This window comes from Crotalus tigris, unplaced genomic scaffold (genome assembly GCF_016545835.1).
Source record: "Crotalus tigris isolate CLP2741 ecotype Arizona unplaced genomic scaffold, ASM1654583v1 scf7180000017640.1540244, whole genome shotgun sequence".
Taxonomy (NCBI): Eukaryota; Metazoa; Chordata; class Lepidosauria; order Squamata; family Viperidae; genus Crotalus; species Crotalus tigris.
Window position 1 is genome coordinate 955,573 of NW_024096533.1, and position 18,679 is coordinate 974,251.

General features: G+C 38.9%; 1 protein-coding gene across 10 annotated transcripts in view; it reads right to left on the reverse strand.

Moving 5' to 3' along the window:
• NAV2 (neuron navigator 2) overlaps nt 1–18,679 on the reverse strand; it is a 281,427-nt gene that overhangs the window by 217,068 nt on the left and 45,680 nt on the right. For all 10 annotated transcript variants that reach the window (XM_039335370.1, XM_039335375.1, XM_039335372.1 and 7 more), the window contains exon 3: nt 10,237–10,289. In XM_039335370.1, coding sequence (XP_039191304.1) covers nt 10,237–10,289 — 53 coding nt within the window. The remainder of the gene's footprint in view (nt 1–10,236; nt 10,290–18,679) is intronic.

Genomic DNA, 18,679 nt, shown 5'->3' on the forward strand with positions numbered 1-18,679 from the left:
AATTTCTGCTCTTTAGCCATTGTTCTACACCAGCTCCTGGCTTGATTGTAAGCAAGATTCCTTATAGCAGAGTATTGAGAAGTATAGTTTATCATCCCTCTTTTAAAATGTTATTTGGGATTGAAGAATACTTTCAGGGACAAAATGGATACCAATCAATCCCAAACTTTCCAAAATCAGGCATGTTTTGGGTCTTTGTCAGCCACCCCCACCCCAATTTGGAATAATATCCTTTCTGTGCTGTGCAAAACCTAATGCTGGCTTTGAATACATGGAAGTGATGAACGTATGTCTTACAGCTGCAATTGCCATGTGTTTTTGAAAGAATGTGAGCGTGTGAATATTTCCTATAATTACATATCAGTAATTATACAATTTTTATACTTTTCTTTTTTTCACACATCTGAAGAAAAAGTTCATGATTCAGCCTCTGTTAGCGGAAGCCCTTACTTAAAACTTACTTTGTTTACAATAATGCTAGTAACATTTAAGCCAAGTCAGCACCTGATCAAAAACAAATACAAGAAAGTTTGCCAAAAGGAAATTCTATGTTTTTCTTTACTCTTTGTGCAAATCTGGCAGGTGTCCTATTTTCAGTCACTTTTGCCAAGTTCCTCCTATTGCTGCTGAGGGCAACGTTTTAGACAGAACAGTGGGAACTGAAACCAAAGATTTTATCCACACTTGAAGGGGAATATCATCAAGAACATGGAAGCAATCAAAAGATGATCAGAATCTACATGCTGAATTTCAGTGCAGTACAAATCTTGATATAAGAAGGTTGTAACATCCCAAGATATCAAATGCTGAACAAACTTGCGGTTTGCAAATGTTAATATACATAAGTTTCTAACAATTTATTTATTGTTTAAATCAGGGGTTCCCAACCCCGGGTCCATGGACCAGTACCAGTCTGTGGCATGCCTACAACCGGTCCACAGAAAAAACCAAAGCCCAATCTGTGGGATGCAAGTAGCACACAAAACCACACTCTCCAGTCCCAGGAAAAACCTTTCTCCATGAAACCGGTCCCTGATATCCAAAAGGTTGGGGACCTCTGGTTTAAATAATCTGAGGGTTGTTATAATAACTAAATATTGTTCTGAGCTTGAGTATCAATGGACAGTATTAGTACATAATTTTTAAGAAGTAAATTGAAATAAGACTATTTGAACATAATCTGATAGGATATATTCATGCATGAGACCTAGGAGCAGTACATTATTTGATAGATTATATTCATTTAAACTAAGTCAAGGAGAATTTTCCAGAGGAATAAACTTATTTGAGCCTGTCTCAATCTGAATCTAGAGCTAATACTGCTGTTTGCACTATAACTCCCCCCAAGCCTAAATGGTCGACTGAGGATTATAGGAGTAGGATTCTAAATCATCAGGAAAGAACTATTATAGGTTCAGGGAAGTTTTCTGATCTGCAGAGTCAAGCACAACTGCTAGCCTAATCAGAAATAACTTAGAAATTCTTCACTTAGCCTCTTAGAACCACTGGGGCAGTGGATTCACTTTTTCACCCAAATATTTTTTCCCTTCTCCCCAAACATCACAAGTTTACATTTGGAGAAAAGCGATGCTGAAATAATAGAAGTACATACCTCATATAGCAATCTCCTACATGGTCAGGACAACACCAAAAGAGAGAGAGGGGGGGGGGGAATCATTTTCCTATTTTTCATGTAAGCAATTGTCCAAGACCATTCATCATTTCTCATTCAGTCAGAAGTTACCCAGCAATAAGCTGCCACACATGGGTTAAATATGGCTTAGAATTATAAGCTTACCTTTCAATCAGCCATAAGGTAGAATCCTGTCTCTGCTTGCCCAAGCAATCAAACCCGCCCATAGTGAATAAATAGTTGCCACTGCATTTCAATATGAATATGAATTAACTTAACCTCTATCTAACCTCTAACTACTTTTGAGAAATACTCTTCAATGTTTATCCTGGCTTTCTAAGCTCCCTTCTATGAAAACAAAGTAAACCTTCTTCAATTGCATCAGTACAGCCACTCTATGCTTCCTAGAACCAGGATCTATCCATTGCCAGTCCAACACCTTAAACATCCTATCACATTGGCTTTCTTTGCTTTCTATGCAGTTGTGAAATAAGTGCCAGAATCTAATTCTGGCTGGAAATTCTGGATTCTTATTCTTGGGAAAGATGATGATTCCCATTAATTCTTAAGCTCAGATTTCTATCTCCAGCTATTACTCAACAAGATGAAGGAAGCATGTAGTTCACAGGATTGGCTTTCTTGTATAAGTGAAACTGTCTCATCAGCAAAATGCAATGAACTGGGTCTGAGAGGACCTGCTACTGTGCCGAGCTGTTTGGCTTACATCACTGCTTCCTGACATGGCTAATTGGCTCCTGCTGATTTCTTGCTTGCTATGCTATTTTGATAGCTGAGGGATTTGCCACTGCAAGGAAGTGACTGATTATGGCTGGGCTCTGGGCTGCCTGAGCCATGTTTGACTGCAAATGATGGGGAAGATGTTTTTCAAAGCAAAATTTTATGCTCAGCACAGTGGTGGGATTCAAATAATTTAACAACCAGTTCTCGGCAGGGGGGAGGCAGAGGGGCACTGCCACAAGACAGGTGGGGGAGGGGGCAGCTGCCCCATGCTTCCCGCTTACCCTGCCAAAGAGCCCCTGCCCGCAGCCAGGCCTACCACACCCTGATACCTGTCGTGCCTCACCTGTTTGATAGTGACTTCTCCCACTTTCTCCTTCCTCCTCTTCTTTTGAACAACCCTTCGCTCTCATTGCTGCTTTTTCAGTCCCAGATTTCGGTTTGTCCAGAGCCTGTGCAGAGGGTCTTTGGAAACGAAGCCCCATAGCGATTGGGTGGGGTGGCATCCATCCCCTTTGCTTTTGGACTAGCTCCCAAATGGCTGGAAGGAGCGGCCCGAGGACTTCAATCTGGCTTTGCACCAAGCAAGGGGAATCTGGCATGCAGATTCCCCATGCATGAGAAGTTGGCAAAAGAGTTGGCGAGCGGCAGCCCCAGCGGCAAGAAGGGTCGCTGAAAACAGCGGAGTCTGTGTGTGCGCCTGCCTTGCCCAAGTCAGCCATGCTCTCCATGGTGTGCTGCCGCTGATCTGAGGCATGGAGAACATGACTGATGAGTGAGCACGTAGCAGGCATGCACACAGATTTTGTTGTTTTCAGCGACCCTTCTTGCACAAGCAGTTGGCAAAGGAGGAAGGCGAGTGGCAGCCCCAGTGACAAGAAAGGCTACCAAAAACAATGGAGTCTGTGCTCACCCGTCAGCTGTGCTCTCCATGCCTCGGATCAGCTGCACCGCGCTACGGAGAGCATGGCTGAGTCAGGCAAGGCAGGAGTGCACACAGACTCTGCTGTTTTCAACAACGCTTCTGTGCCTGGCTGGCCACCTCAGATCAGCTGCAGTGTGCTGTGGAGAACATGGCGGACATGGGGCAAGCACAAGACAGGTGCCCACATGGACTCTGCTTTTTTCAAGTGCCATTTTAACAAACAGTTCGTCAAACTGAAGATATATTAGGTATCGGTTCTGCTGAACTGGTGCAAACCGGCTGAATCCCATCAATGGCTCAGCATGGTCTGACAATACTTGAATTGATCTCATCTGTACTGAAGCCTGAGGCCCTAGATGTGTGGTTAAGTCCATTTCATGGCTATATTCAATGTTACTTGTTTCCTTACTTGGCTGGTATTGATGTTATTTGTAATTTTGTTTTGCTGTTTATTTAATTTTTAAGTGCTGTTGGACACCCAGAGTCTTGGCAGCCATATAAATTGAATAAATAAAAAATTTCCCTCACGGTGGAAATAAAAATAGTTTAAAATTGACATAAACCAGTGATGGGTAAATTTGTAGTCCTTGAGAAATTTCTGAACTACAAACCCTAGCATCCCTCACCATTGTTGGATGTGGGAGTTCGGCATCATCTGAAAGGTCACATTTTCTGTATTTTAACTTTAAATGCTGGTAATATATAGAGTCATCTTGCGCACAATGCCTCATTCTGAAGAAGGATCTGATCACTTTGAAATGGGGGAAGGGGAAGAGATCACATTGCTATTATCTAACTTTAAGAAAATAACTTAAATGCAAGCCAGGGCCCGTTTACAGTCCCTAAGGATGAAGATTTTCCTTGTTATGCATTTCTACTGAGAGTTTGTATAAAAGCAAGGTCATAATATTTTGTTGGTATAAAACTAATGAGTTTGCTTGCTGGATGTATCTCTTTTGGGAAAAAACCATGGAAAGGGGATCTGGGCTTATAGAGCTTGAGCCCTTTTCTTTTACAACAAGAGACAAACTACAGAGAAATAAGATGGAAAGCATGAAACTAAGTTAGAAGGTAACACAGGAAATTCTCTTACAGTAAGACAGACTATGATATATCTAGCTTTATGTTGTTTACTGTGATTGGCTGCCAATTCTCCACAGCCTTGCAGCGAGGTGGGCAGCAAACTAATCAATTAATTAATTAGTTAGTTAGTTAAATGGCTTTTCCAGCTATCAACTGAACCTGGGACCTTGTGGTTGGAAAATCTGTATCCTGGCATTGAGATATGGAAGGAAATGTGTCTTTTCATCATTAGACATGTTTCAAGGAGTATAGTTCTTCACCTCATGCCTCAATAAATTTTGGAGACACATCTGCCTTTCATCCCTTCAATTAGCTAATCTGGAGTACTGGAGAAATCCTATGACCAGTATAGTCATTGGCTTGAGAATTTTGAGAATTGTAATCAAGATGCAACACCTCTGGACACTGCTAGGCTTTGTTTATTCAATTTGTATAGTTGCCCATCTCAAATCAGCAATTCTGGATGAACAAGCCTACTTTAAATATCTGCTGTTTACAAATATTAATCAAAGCAAGCGGCCTCTAAACAGCCATATAAAATGTAAGAAACATTTTAAAATGGAGCTCAGAAACTTATGTCATATGCAGAGGAGGCATTTATGTTTTAATATTACCTACGTATTTGTAGGAACATAGTCTTTTGGATGTATATACAATTCTGAAAAGCTCTATATGAACTTTATTTCATTAGTTAGTAAGAAAGAAAAGTCAAACAAAATTTTATCCAATCTTTTAAAAGAAGGTTGGGAAAAAAAATGTACTATTTTTCTCTTCATGAGAATTCTTTTTCAAGACTGACTCACTTTGAATATGCAAGTATGAACAGTGTCAATATTAAGTATTAATAGAAATATATTTAAATAAATAAGAGCAGCTTTGTTCAAAGAATTGAATGGTTTTGTATAAACAGCTTTGCTATTAAATGAAGTTTCCAATGCAGGGAGGATATTTACCAGCCATCTCACTGTAGATTGCTGAAGAACACCAATGGTCATATCTAGGTTTCTGTTATTATACTGCATAAAGTAAAGCAGAGGTCCGTGGACTGGTACCAGTCCATGGCACACCAGAAACTGGGCCACACAAACAAGTGAAACCCCATCTGCGGGATGCAGGCAGCACACGAAACCATGTCTACCAGTCCGGAGAAAAACTTCTCTCCTCGGGACTGGTCCTTGGTCCCCAAAAAGTTGGGGGCCACTGAAGTAAAGCATCAACTCTGAATTCTTAAACACTGTCCTACGTGTATAAACATAAAGCACTATTATTTGTAGTTCTCTTGAAATGACAAAGAAGTGTAACCTTCATCTTTGTCAGAAAATGAAGCAGTTAGAGATTTTGCATATAGTATGACTGTTAATTCTCTTTTGTGATTCCATGGGGTTCTTTACTTTATATACCCATAGGTTGAGATTGTAAGTCACAGAAATGGTAGTTGATCTGTTGCTTTATCAAAAACAAGGTGAAAGTCACAACAGTGCAACCCACATACCTGCTGAAGATTTTACCTCACACGTGCACGTCTTAAAGATTCTTTTTGCATTATTGTTGAAGTCTACTGCAGCCAAAAAAGACCTCCAAACTTGAAGCAAAAACAATTTGGGTGTTGGAAGCCGCACAGTTGTTGAATTAAAAATTATGAATTAAAAAGCATGTAGAAGAAATATGCATGTGTCCTAAGTCTTTTCTAGGAAAATATTTCACTTTTTCCATCCAATTTTATACCTATTACATGTCACAATTTACACTTAAGAATAGTTCAACCCATATTTATTGAAATTTTTAAATGAATTCTTAAGCATCTGTAGAAATATGATGATGTATAGTCAGATAATTCTATAGATAATTGTTACCCCTTAAGATAGCAAACATCATTAACAGTAGAAGAGAATTTCATCAGATTCCAGGCACTTCACCCCAGCATTCTAATCTGTGCTGAATGTTTTACCTGATAATTATAATAGCTGAGATGACATTTGTTTATTTACAATGATAATTTTGCTTGAAAACCAAAAATAAAAAAAATGGTAATAAGATAGACTAAAAGTACTGGTGTTGAATAGTATTTAATTTTAAAAAATCAAATAACCAAGTGAACATTCAAGTAAATTTTTAATAACATTTTAAAAGGATGGCTTTCCAACAAAACTGAGATTAGCTCACAAAAAACAGCTTCATACCACCAATTTAAAAGTCAGACTCTCAGCAGAGTGTATATCTTTTGACAGTGTACGAAATAGGTATTATTTTGATTCAGCATCTGTAACGTACATTTATCTACCAGCATTTGTTGAACTATAATTTGTTGAATTATCAAACCTGGTCTGTAATAATCTGGAGACCAAGAAATAGTACTGGTCCTACAAATATATAGAAATCTGTAACATTGTTGCCATCTAGTGGTTTTCCAACCTTTTGCAGACCAGGTCTGGTAGTTTTACTTTACATATAATACCAAACTATAATCTACCATGGCTGGGTTCTTATTAAGCTAAAATCAAACAATCTGCATTTGGCTTCAAAATGGAATCACTATGAACTCAGTCAATGTTTCAAGCATAGCTCTTCTTTTCAAAGATTATTTAGCTGCATTTTCAAAAGAGTACAATAAAGACCTCTGACAGTATTTATATATGTCCTCAATGAAATAAATATCTGCAGCATTATGATTTGAAGAATCAGTTTTTGTGAATTTATTCAGAAATGAATCCCACTGAACTAAATATATAGATGCAAATAAATGAAGCCCCATTTCAACTGGTCCAGTTCATTGCTGATAGAATGCTCAGGGAAACTTTGTATTGTAGATGCAATTCAATTATTATTTTAACCATCAATTGTTCCTGATTTGTTCAATTCATAAATGATGACCTTTTACCAAAATTCATAGTTTCTCTATCCAAATGATAGTCATATAACTTTGTCTGCCTATTCAGAATTTATCAGATTACGATTCTCTGATCTTGCCATGGGCAAGATGCAGAACTGATTTTCAGTATCTTCTCAGTGCAAAATTCCTTCCTTCAGAGGGATCACTTAGCACTTTCTCTCCCAGCATTGAAAAGGATTATTAAAATACTCTTATTTGAACATACTTTTGTTGTGGCCTGATTCCGAGATTTTTACACTATTGATGATTAGTTGCTTTTAATACTGTATTTCCAAATGACCTGCTCGGTGTACATCTATTAATAGTGCATTATCTTATAATATACTAGTGGTGGCGAACCTATGGCACGCGTGCCAGAGGCGGCACTCAGAGACCTCTCTGTGGACATGCGCGCCGTGCCCCAGAGATGGCAACTGTCCCTCTTCAACCAGCTGCCTGCTAACTCACTAAGGTCCCACATGGTAGGATGCATCCCAGCATGGCTGGTTTCCCTCCCCCTTGTCCCATCCCTCCTGGCCTCGCATGCTCTCCTTTTCCCGGGCACAACCCACTGCATTGCTTCCTCAGCTGTTGGCTGGCCTTCCAGTTCAGAAGCGGCTTCTCTGAACTGCTGGTGTGGGCTGCAGAGCCCCAGAGTGCGCCGGTTGAGGGGCCAGCAGGCTGTGGCTGCTGACGGACAGTCAGCCCCATGCGCTTGCTGATCTCTGTGTGCAGGGGCCGATTATGTCAGGCAGCAGCCGCCCCGGCCCCTGCCTCGCCTTGCCCTGCGACAATGGCATCCCTGCCCCGCCCTGCCTCACCTCACCCTGCAGGATGAGCCTCCTGCCCGCCACCCCACCTGCCAGAGACCCCCTGGATCTTCCCCAACTTTGCCCAGCCCCCACAGGCATCCCTCCCCATAAGCAACATCGAGGTGACCACGCCCACCTTGGCCACACTCACCCAGTCTGCCACGACCACCACAGCCACCCCCACCCAGTGGGCCACACCCACCTGGCACCCAGTGATAAATAAGTAGATTTTGGGTTGCAGTTTGGGCACTCGGTCTCTAAAAGGTTTGCCATCACTGTAATATACCAATATTTAAAATATATTAACAAAGTAATTTCTAAAACTATTTTTAGATGGAATTTACAGTGCAAAAATGACTAAGACCATATGTGCACATATGTATGTGTGTGCAATTTCTTAGGTTACCAACAACTTTCAAAGTCAGCTAAAACCATGGAGTTAAGATGGCTTTTACTCTCCAATTGGAAATTCTCCTCAGAAAGTATGTTTCAAAAGTTAACCCAGCTGGCTGCATTTATTCATGCTAGCTCTTGAAATCATTTCCGTGTTACATTTCAAAACATCCAAGATGAAATTAAAGCAAATAAATCCAAGTGGAAATGAGAAGCCATAGAGAAGCCGAAGGCACCTTTCAGAACATCTAAGCTCAACACAGAACAATTTAGGTTCACCAGTTCACCACAAGCACCATACAGCTGCCACAATTATTTCCTGTTCTAATGATAAGATAAACTTGTGGTTTCTTTGCCAAGACTATATTTCTTGCTGTGTGTCTGATATTGCTAGCTGGATGTCTCACTAGTTCCTTCAGCTTCTTTTTGGCCAAATGTTGATCTCCCCCTTCTAATGCAGGATCATTTATTCAAACTATTCGATATTGATAACAATTGCATTGTGCTACCTTCTTTCTTTATGTGTGCATGTGAGATAACACACATGTTTTAAATTACATTGCCATCTTTCATTGCACTACAGTTAAGGCAAAAATTGCTAAGACGGTGAAACCATTAGTTGAAGCCACTGAGAATATGCATTGTTTCCTTTAGGTAGAACACCATTGTGGGTGATTTGGCAGAAGATGTGATGTTCTCAGCACAACTTCTGAATAAAAACCATATGTTGTTTGATAAAACACAAATCTGTGCCTCACAGCCCTGATCTTGATCATATCAGCATGCACTCACACTAGGGTAAAATAAATCTGGATTATGTGTATGCAATACACATTTCAAGGGTTGTGCATTTGGCCTTTTTTTTAAAAAAAACTTTTTAGAAATGATACCTGCAGCTTTCGCGGAACTTGTATGCAATATTTCCATGCTATTTTTAACTAAAATGCCTTCTGTGGCCACTTGGACGTGTTAGATTGCAACATATGCAGTCCTGACATTGCTTGCTTTAAATTGCAGTCAGTTTATGAATGCTTTAAATTGCAGTTCTATGCTTATGCGGTATGCTCAGGCATATGTTATTTTAAGTCAAATAGGATTTAATCCAAAGCAAATTTACAAAAGTTCTCAAAATATGCAGAGTTAATAAAATGATAATTTGCTAAACTGTATCTTTTTTATTATTGCATTTTGATAGTTGTGAAACATTGTGCTCTACTTATCCATTTACCATAAATTTCTAAACGTCATAGCTTGTACTTACACCTCTTTAATATTAAATAGTATACATAAAAGCTGAATTAGTGCTGCTTTTAATATTGCGACATGTCAATATTATGAACATATTTTATATCTATGTCTGTATCTCTGTCTACATCTATATCCACATTTCTATCTCTATTTATGTAGATGATTGCATGAATTTAGCAGATGTAGAATTTAGAAGATATTATAATAAACCCACAAACTGGCAGGAATTGGAGCTATTTTGTTCCTTGCCAAAAAAAACAGTAGAAGCAACTATAAATTGACAGTTGCTATTTTTGTTGTTGTTGTTTGGATATCTTTGAAGGTGGTTTAAGAAAGGAATATGATTTATTAAGTGCTAAATAGCTTGATTTAGAACAAAATTCCACTGAGCCTAAACTAATTTCTTCATGAGTATATCTATAATTTAGGAAAACAGCACAATCATGCTACATCTCTTTTATCCATCAATCCATTTGCTTCCCATCAGCAAAAAAAAGGGGGGGAAATTGAATTAAAGAACAAAGAAAAATCTTACCATTTGAGATCTGTTCTTTGGACAGCCATTGATATCTTCAATCTTCTCATTTGCTAAAAATGAAAAGAAAAATAATTTGAAAATACATGCATGCACACCTACACAGAAACCAAATCTGTTTTAAAGACATCTGGTGTGGTTATCCAAAGCACTTGTTGCAACTAAATCAAACAGCCTAGAGTTGTGATTGTCCAATCAAAACAAATGTGTTAAACACCAAGAGTCACCCGGCTGAATATTTTCTCCTGAACCATTCTTCCTGAGACAGCTGAGGACGGTCACTGCCATCTCAAAAAGAGACAACTGGGCTGGCAGTTTTTCTGAAAGTGATGGGCAGAGCTTAACAGCCTGATATTTCAGATCTGAAAGAAACATGCACCACTTCACCATTGGATTTTTATTTAATAAATTGTGGATTTGTATATCATCCAAAAGAAAATTCTCATTTACTGTCTATGGTACTGAAGTTTCTAGATTTCCAAGATCTCCCCACCAAGCCACACACACAAAGTGCAATGCTCATTGCTATGTACTTTGCTATGTAATGCAATTTAATTGGATGGTACTCAGAATTCTGATTCAAAAGGAGCCCGTTATCTCTAATCCAGCAGCTGTCTCAATTATTCTGAAGCATCAAATCAAGTTATTCTGATACTGCCTCTGCAGTAAAAAGAGACTAACTGAATGAAAGAATGAAAATAAAGAGTTCATAAATAGACACTACCTATTAGATCCAAGATACAAACTACAATTTTCAGCAGATCTTGCTTGCATGGCCACTAATGAGGTACACAGGGAATGCAATACTGTAATGATCTTGAAGAAAGCCACAAATTCCATATACTGTATCATCCCTTAAAACTCAACTAAGGCATTGCAGATAGAAGAGCATTCATATAAAACACAAGTTCACTGAAGACAGGATTCCTATCGATTTTCTAGACACATCCTTGGATAGGTGCAAACCCAGATTTAGTAAGGAAAGAATCCTAATACTCTGTATATTAGAAATCAAATGGATGGATGGATAGCTCCTGTAGGAGTTGGCAAACTTGGCTAAACAGGGTAACATAAAATAGAAATACCCATCCATCTATTGCAGGGGTGTCAAACTGCCGGCCCATGGGCCGGATGTGTCACAAAGAAACCGCACCCACCCCATTGCCGGCAATGGGGGAAAAGTCATGATATGTCGCGACATGTCACGTGACTTGTGAGTTTGACACCCCTGATCTATTGTATGTAGTCAGAGGGCTTGCTGGATTTAAGACACAGGCAATTGAGAGTGATGCCATTCAAACAAACACTGGCTGGTTCATTTGGAAGGCTTTTACAGGCCTCCTATGGCAAATCTAACAGCTCAGGCAATGGCATCAAGGTTATCAGAAAGGCCAAAATGGAATTTCCTCATAACATTGCTTCCACTCAATTCCTTCAGAATGTTTTGAAGATCACTGCCTAATCAATGCTGCTCCTGTTGCTCTTGGAACACAGAGCAGCAGAGAACACCATTGGCCAATCAGAGCTCCCACCAGCTGACCAATAGGAAAATGAAAACATCATCATTTAGTCAGTGACTTGTCTCATGAGGTAGGAGTTCTAACTTTGCACAAAAAAAGAAAATAATATCCCATCTTCCATGTTATCAGTACAGATTCTGTATATTTGGCTGTTGTTGTTTTTTTAAGTTCTAAACTGCTAAGAAAGAAGATCTGGCTATCAAGTTTTCATTTGTCCTGAATATAAATTGTCACAGCACTATCCAATAATAGCATGGCATCATAGTTTTCCAGCTAATACTTTTTCACAATGGTTACCAATCATGAGTGTTGACTGCAGTATAGCATCTTCATATGTGTGGGAAGAAAGGAAGTGAATAATTAGAAGGTGTGAGGCAAGGAAAATCAAGTCAGGCAGTGCTGATTAACACAGTATAAATCACTAACTATTATTATGAACTATAATAAATTAGGTCAATACTAGAATCTATTTTCTAACTCAACTGAAATATAATTCTAAACATTTAAAAACCCAAATTTAGGAAGTAGTACAAATCCATAAAATAAATTATAATCTAAAAATGCCTTCCAGTTAAAATTGAACTAAACTATTTACTTTTCTTATATGAAGTTATTTTAGACATCAAAGCATAACCCCATAACATAATTAACCATTTTCTCAAAGAAAGGATTGAACACCCTTTCAAAGTCAAGAGTGATGCATGCTACTTATATAAGCAAGGAAAATCAAATCAATCAGGCTTTTTCCCCCTTCAGGTCAATTCCTGCTGAATTTTACAAGCTGCCAAACAGAATTTGGCAAAATTGTAAGTTATGGATGGGTTCCATGATGGAAAGTAATAAGCAAAAGATAAATGTAGAATTGATCTATGTAGCCTAGTAGTCTAGTATAGCAGGTCTTTTCATATCGATGAGAACCTGATGGGGCTCTGTGAAAATCAAGGGGGGGGGGAATTAAAAGTTCATTTCAACACAGCCAAATTTCTATCACTAGAGTCGTGCTTCTTGATCTAAGAATTGTTTTTAATAGCCGGTTCTGTAGTATGAAAATGTTTGAAAACCCCTGGTCTAGAGATAAAGGGAGCCCACTGAGCAATCTAAAAGGATGCATTCGGCAGTTCCACGTTTTCCATCCTTGCAAGAATGCAAATGTTCTGGAAAGCTTATCTGAATCTTCTGCTAACAGTATCAACAAGAGATCACTGGAGTCAACCAAAATGAAATGACTTCTATGAAGAGATACTTCGAATGGCATAAGATTAAAAGTAAACATTGTAACTATATTATATAGCAGTGGCCCCCAACCTTCTGAGTACCAGGGACCAGTTCCATAGAGGTGGTTCTTCTGTGGATGGGGGGGGGCATGGTTTTGTGCTCTGCCTGAATCCCACATGTGCGTGAACGGGGCTTTGCTCACTTGCGCAGCCTGGTTCCCGGTGGACCATGGACCGGTGCTGGTCCATGGTCCAGGTTTGGGAAACCCTGTTATATAAGCATAATTATACTCCTATATAACTGTATCTTAGACTTCCACTAATAAGTTTTAACACAGAATTTTGACACACTGCAGGTTATATCAATGCAAGTATAGTATCTGGAAAAAAATACATCTATTGACCAAAATAAATATTTTTAAAATAGTAGTTCCATACATTCTCTGAAGATGAGCTTCTGCTTTCTCTTCTTCTATGTCAAAGGAGCAAATTATATGGCTTAACTCCCTGTGAAAGCAGAATGTGGAGTGCCATAGCATTTATTTCTTCTATAGGAGCAATTTCAAAACTGGAAGTCAGCCTTAATGTTCTTGGTGATACATTGCAAGACAACTAGTGTTTCCTTCATGCAAACACAAAGAACTAAGAGTCAAATGTATAGGGTAGAGCAAGAGAAGCGTTTTCTCCCCCCCCCCCACATACTACAGTGAAGTATTCCTTAAATATCTTTGCTGGGCAGCTGCTGGTTTACTAACTTATATATAGAATTCAAAGTGAGCAGCAAACCAAATTCCTTTCAGCAAACAAAGTTCAGAGGTTAGCAATATCTTATTGGTTGCTATGACAGAGGTCCTTTTGTAATAGGCACATGTCAGTAATAGCAGCATATCAATCCAGAAAAGTGTAAGCAACTACTGAGAAAAAGATGGCACTTAGGCAAATGACTGAAATTCATATTATACCTTTCTGTGGAGTATGGAGGAATTAAAGGCAAGAGTTCCAAAAAAGCAAAACACAGCATGAATAGTAAAGACACCAAGACAAGACAGTCAACTCTGATGACATGCCATGAATATGAACATGTAAATAACAATATGTCATAGATGTAAAAAAAAGAAAAAAAGAAAAAAAAAACAAATGAGACCAACAGTGTGGGAGCTGAAAAGTAAGATAAACGGTAGAGCTATCTATAAACCATGATTAATACTGCCCTGCTGGTTTCAATAAAGTTTGATAATAGCACATGCCAGTGATTTGAGATGTGGTAGCAGCTGAAAGCTGCCTTTTAGGTATTCGCCATTCAAAAATAATAATTACACCAACAGATAGGGTTTCTTTCACCTCCCACCACTGTTTCCCCCCTTTTTTTGCACATTCACTTAGCAGTGTACAAATCAATAAATCCATCTTCCCTTACATACACCCATTCACCAAAGTGCCTGTTCAATTATTTGTACAACTTGGTTGAGACATTTATAATTGCAATCTGATACAGCCAGGCCATTGTTAAATTCTTTTGAGAGTAATTGTGGTTTTCATTTATAAACCTGATGAATACAACAGAAAATCCTGTTTCCCTGAAGTGGCCAACTATATTTCAATGGGAAGCCTACTAATATTGAGTTGAATCGTCTCACTGTCTCCTACTTTCACTGTTCAACAAAGTGATATTTTGAGCCATCCTTTCTATGATTCTAGAGACAATATTTAGCCATCTTGGCTTATAGCCATAATGGTTTCATCTTTCTTAAAAAATATCCTAGTCCTTTTCCAGTTAGTCTATTGTAGTGAAATCCATATTTTAATATGTTGAATGAATATTTCACTCTATATTCCTTCTTCCTCAATTCCATTGGCCTCACAGGTTTAAAAGAGGAAATAATATAACAGATCTTCCTAATTTTTTTACTATACTATGTAAATTTCAGATATTTGTATTATGTTCCATACTTAGTCATTATAAACAAATCAACTACAAATATTATAATCATTTTTCATAAGGAAGTAATTCTACAACTAATCATTTTAGAAGCATTTTCCCGGATCTTTTAAAATTTTAAAATACTACGTCCTATTCATGCTAGCATAATGCAAATATTAAGATTAAAATAGACAGAATTATCAGGAAGACAAATTCAAATAATGTTTCCTAAAACAGATTTCTAATACACAATCTTTCTGTGATATCTAATAATCCATTCCCTTTTTTCCAATCAGAATCTAGCATCTGATGATGACCTGGAAGTCTTTAAAAACTTAGCTTTCTCACAGATCAGGGGTTATGGGGCTGTAGAAGCCTTATGAGTAGGGTTTATGGCACATAGTTTGCCAAAGCACATAGTATATATATTTTTTCTTATTGTTTTTTAAATCTGTTTATCTAATTTTTTTTAAAAAAAAGATTTAACATTCTATTTTCATTCAAGACATAGTTTTTCACTGATATATGCACACAGCATAAATGCCATGAGAAAGATTCGAGAAAGATTTCATTGCTATATATTAAAGAAAGTTAAAGTGGTTTCAGGAAGAAACACAATGGGAAATGTGAGCAAACAGTAGTACAAGTCTTAATAAAAATAAAAAATCACAATCAGAAGAAATACTGAAATGTTCTGTTCACAAATTTTCTGCCAGTAGTAATCCTTAGATAACCATAGTCATGTAGCAATAGCAATAGCACTTAGACCAAGGGTGTCAAACTGCCGGCCCATGGGCCAGATGTGTCACGCTGAAACTGCGCCCACCCCATTGCTGGCAATGGGGAAAAAGCTCCAATATGTCGCACGATGTCATGTGATGTCGCAAGTTTGACATGTCTGACTTAGACTTATATACCACTTCACAGTGCTTTACAGCCCTCTCTAAGCAGTTTACAGAGCCAGCATATGGCCCCCAACAATCTGGGTCCTCATTTTACCGACCTCGGAAGGATGGCAGGCTGAGTCAACCTTGAACCAGTCAGAATCAAACTGCCGAATTGCTGGCAGTCGGCAGTCAGCAGAATTAACCTGTAGTACTGCATTCTAACCACTGTGCCACCACGTATGTAATTTTCTGAGAAAACCCAAATAAATCTGATTTATCTGAATACACAGAGAGCTATTTAATTTAACATTAAAAGCTGTTAAGCATTTTTAAAATTTTAACAGGACGCTTTCAAACACTTAAATGTTTCTAAAGCCCTTTCAAGATGACAATACAGTAAGTATTTGTTTATATTTAAACAGTCCTGTACCCCCTGCATATAAAGAGGAAAACACAGATCATATATAAATGAGAGCTCCCTGCACTATGAGCTTAGTTGTTATGTTAATGACTGTCATTAGCATGCAAGTGAATTGAGCACTGATCCGGTAGAGGCCAAACTAGATGCAACATCCATTTGCACAATTAGCAACTGCATGAATGCATTTTTTTAAAAAAAGTAAACTGCAGATGCTCAGTCCAGTTCATGGTCATGCCATGGGGGGAGGGCTTCCATCTCTAGTTAGGCAGTTACATGCACTGGGAAGCAGATCTTTATTTAACTTGGTATCACAATCTGTATTCACGGGAAATTCTCAGGGTAAAATAGCAATAGTAATGTGGAAATCATGAATCTGTAGCACCTTAATGCTCTATATTGGATTCTAAATTCAGAATGACTTCCGCTTTGAAAACCTTCGCACAAGCTTCCAGGTATTTTGGATTACAATATTCATCAACTTTTATTCACTAGATAAAAGTTTATTCACTGGAGATAATGTAGCACAAAGTTTATTCACTAGAGATAATGCGATTTGTAGTGCAAAGGTTCTGAAGATGACTGGATTAGCCCCTAGCCACAAGAATGTCAGAACCAGTAGCTCTCCTCTTACGTCCCTTAAGGAGGTGTGATGGTCCCTTAAGGAGGTGTGATGTTCTGATTCCCATTTTATCAGTTTTACAAAAGCTGCTGCTGCCGTCAGCATAAGTGTTTGTTACCAGTTCAGAAGTGGCAATGAAATTCAATGTGCCTAGGGCTAGAACATTTGGGATGCAAATGACTACAATTCTTTCAGTGCTAATTTTGGAGATTAAAATAGGAGCAGGTGTGTTTAAACAGGGATTTCATTTGAAAAGCGTTATCAGGTTGGAAGGGAAGGCAAAGTTATCTGTTCAGAGCAACTATCACCAACAGTAGAAAACAGGCCAACAAAAGAGAATTAAATCACAACTGTGATGGGGTCTAATAAATTTTATATATTATTTTTTGTTGTATAAATTGTAATTTGAGGTCCATTGACACTCTTGTTATAGAAGTTAATACACTTCCCCCTATCACTTGTCTACAGAACCTGTAGTTCTGATTTTAATTTTATTAAAATGTACAAATATTAAATACAAATAAGAAATACAAATAAAAAAAACTATAAAAAGTCAAGAAATGAAGAAAATAATAATAAAAAATTAAAAAGTAGAGGAAACAGAAGCGAGAGAGAAAATACAATAATATATTTCTTCTTTCCTCCAGGCAAGTATAAATAATTTGGTTAAATTGATACCTTCTCTAGTACTATAATTTTTTTAAAAAAAATCTCTACTTTCCTTAATTCACCCCTTATTAATAATCAAATTGCAGAAAGGGGGTGTTGTCTTACCTGAACGCCTTTTCTCAGTACCGAGATGGAGAATCCACCAATGGGTTTTCTCTGTCTGCCTGCTCTTGAGACCAAGGAGCCAAACTTGAAATGCCCCCTCTTGCTAGGAGATCCAGTCTTGACAAGGGCGAAAGTGTCTGATGCTGTATTGGCTCTCTAACCCCTAATAACGGCCTGACTGACCTAAGGGTGGGTGTGGATTCTCCATCTCCATACTGAGAAAAGGCATTCAGGTAAGACAACACCCCTTCTCCAGTACAGGAGATGGAGAATCCACCAATGGGACATACCAAAGCCTCACTGTCCCAGTGGGTGGGAAACAGATAAGGCCAGCTCTACGTCTCCGAAAATCACCTGCTGGAGGACCCTCCTACCAAAGGAGGCGCCTGCAGAGGCGAAATGGTCAATTCTATAATGGCGTACAAATGGGGAAGGCGAAGACCATGTTGCAGCCCTGCAAATCTCCTCGATGGACGCCTGAGTGGCCCATGCCGCAGATGTCGCAGTGCTGCGAGTGGAATGGGCCGTGAATGACTTGGAGTCGGCAGGGAAGAGGACTGGTATGCCTCTGCAATGCAGGCCCTAATCCACCTGCCTATGGTGGAAGCGGACACCTTCTGCCCCAGGGAAGCCGAGCGGAAGGAAATAAAGAGGGCCTCAGACCTTCAAAAAGGTGCCGTGTGCTTGATGTAGCACCGCAAGGCCCTGCGGATGTCCAGCATATGCCACTGCCCCTCCAGATCATGGGAAGGATTGGGGCAAAAATTAGGCAAGATGACTTCCTGAGTCCTGTGGAAGAGCGAATTGACCTTGGGCACAAAGGTGGGATCTAACCGAAGAACCACCCGGTCCTGGTGGAAGATGCAAAGATCATTCCTGATCGAAAGGGCAGCCAGCTCGGAAATACGTCTGGCAGACGTGATGGCGATCAGGAATGCAACCTTGAGAGATAAGGCCCGTAACGGTACAGTATTAATGGGATCAAAGGACGGTTTGGTGAGTGCGCGAAGCACATGAGGTAACTCCCAAGAGGGCTACCTGTATACCACGGGGGTCTAATGTTGGATGTGCCCTTAAGGAAGGTGCG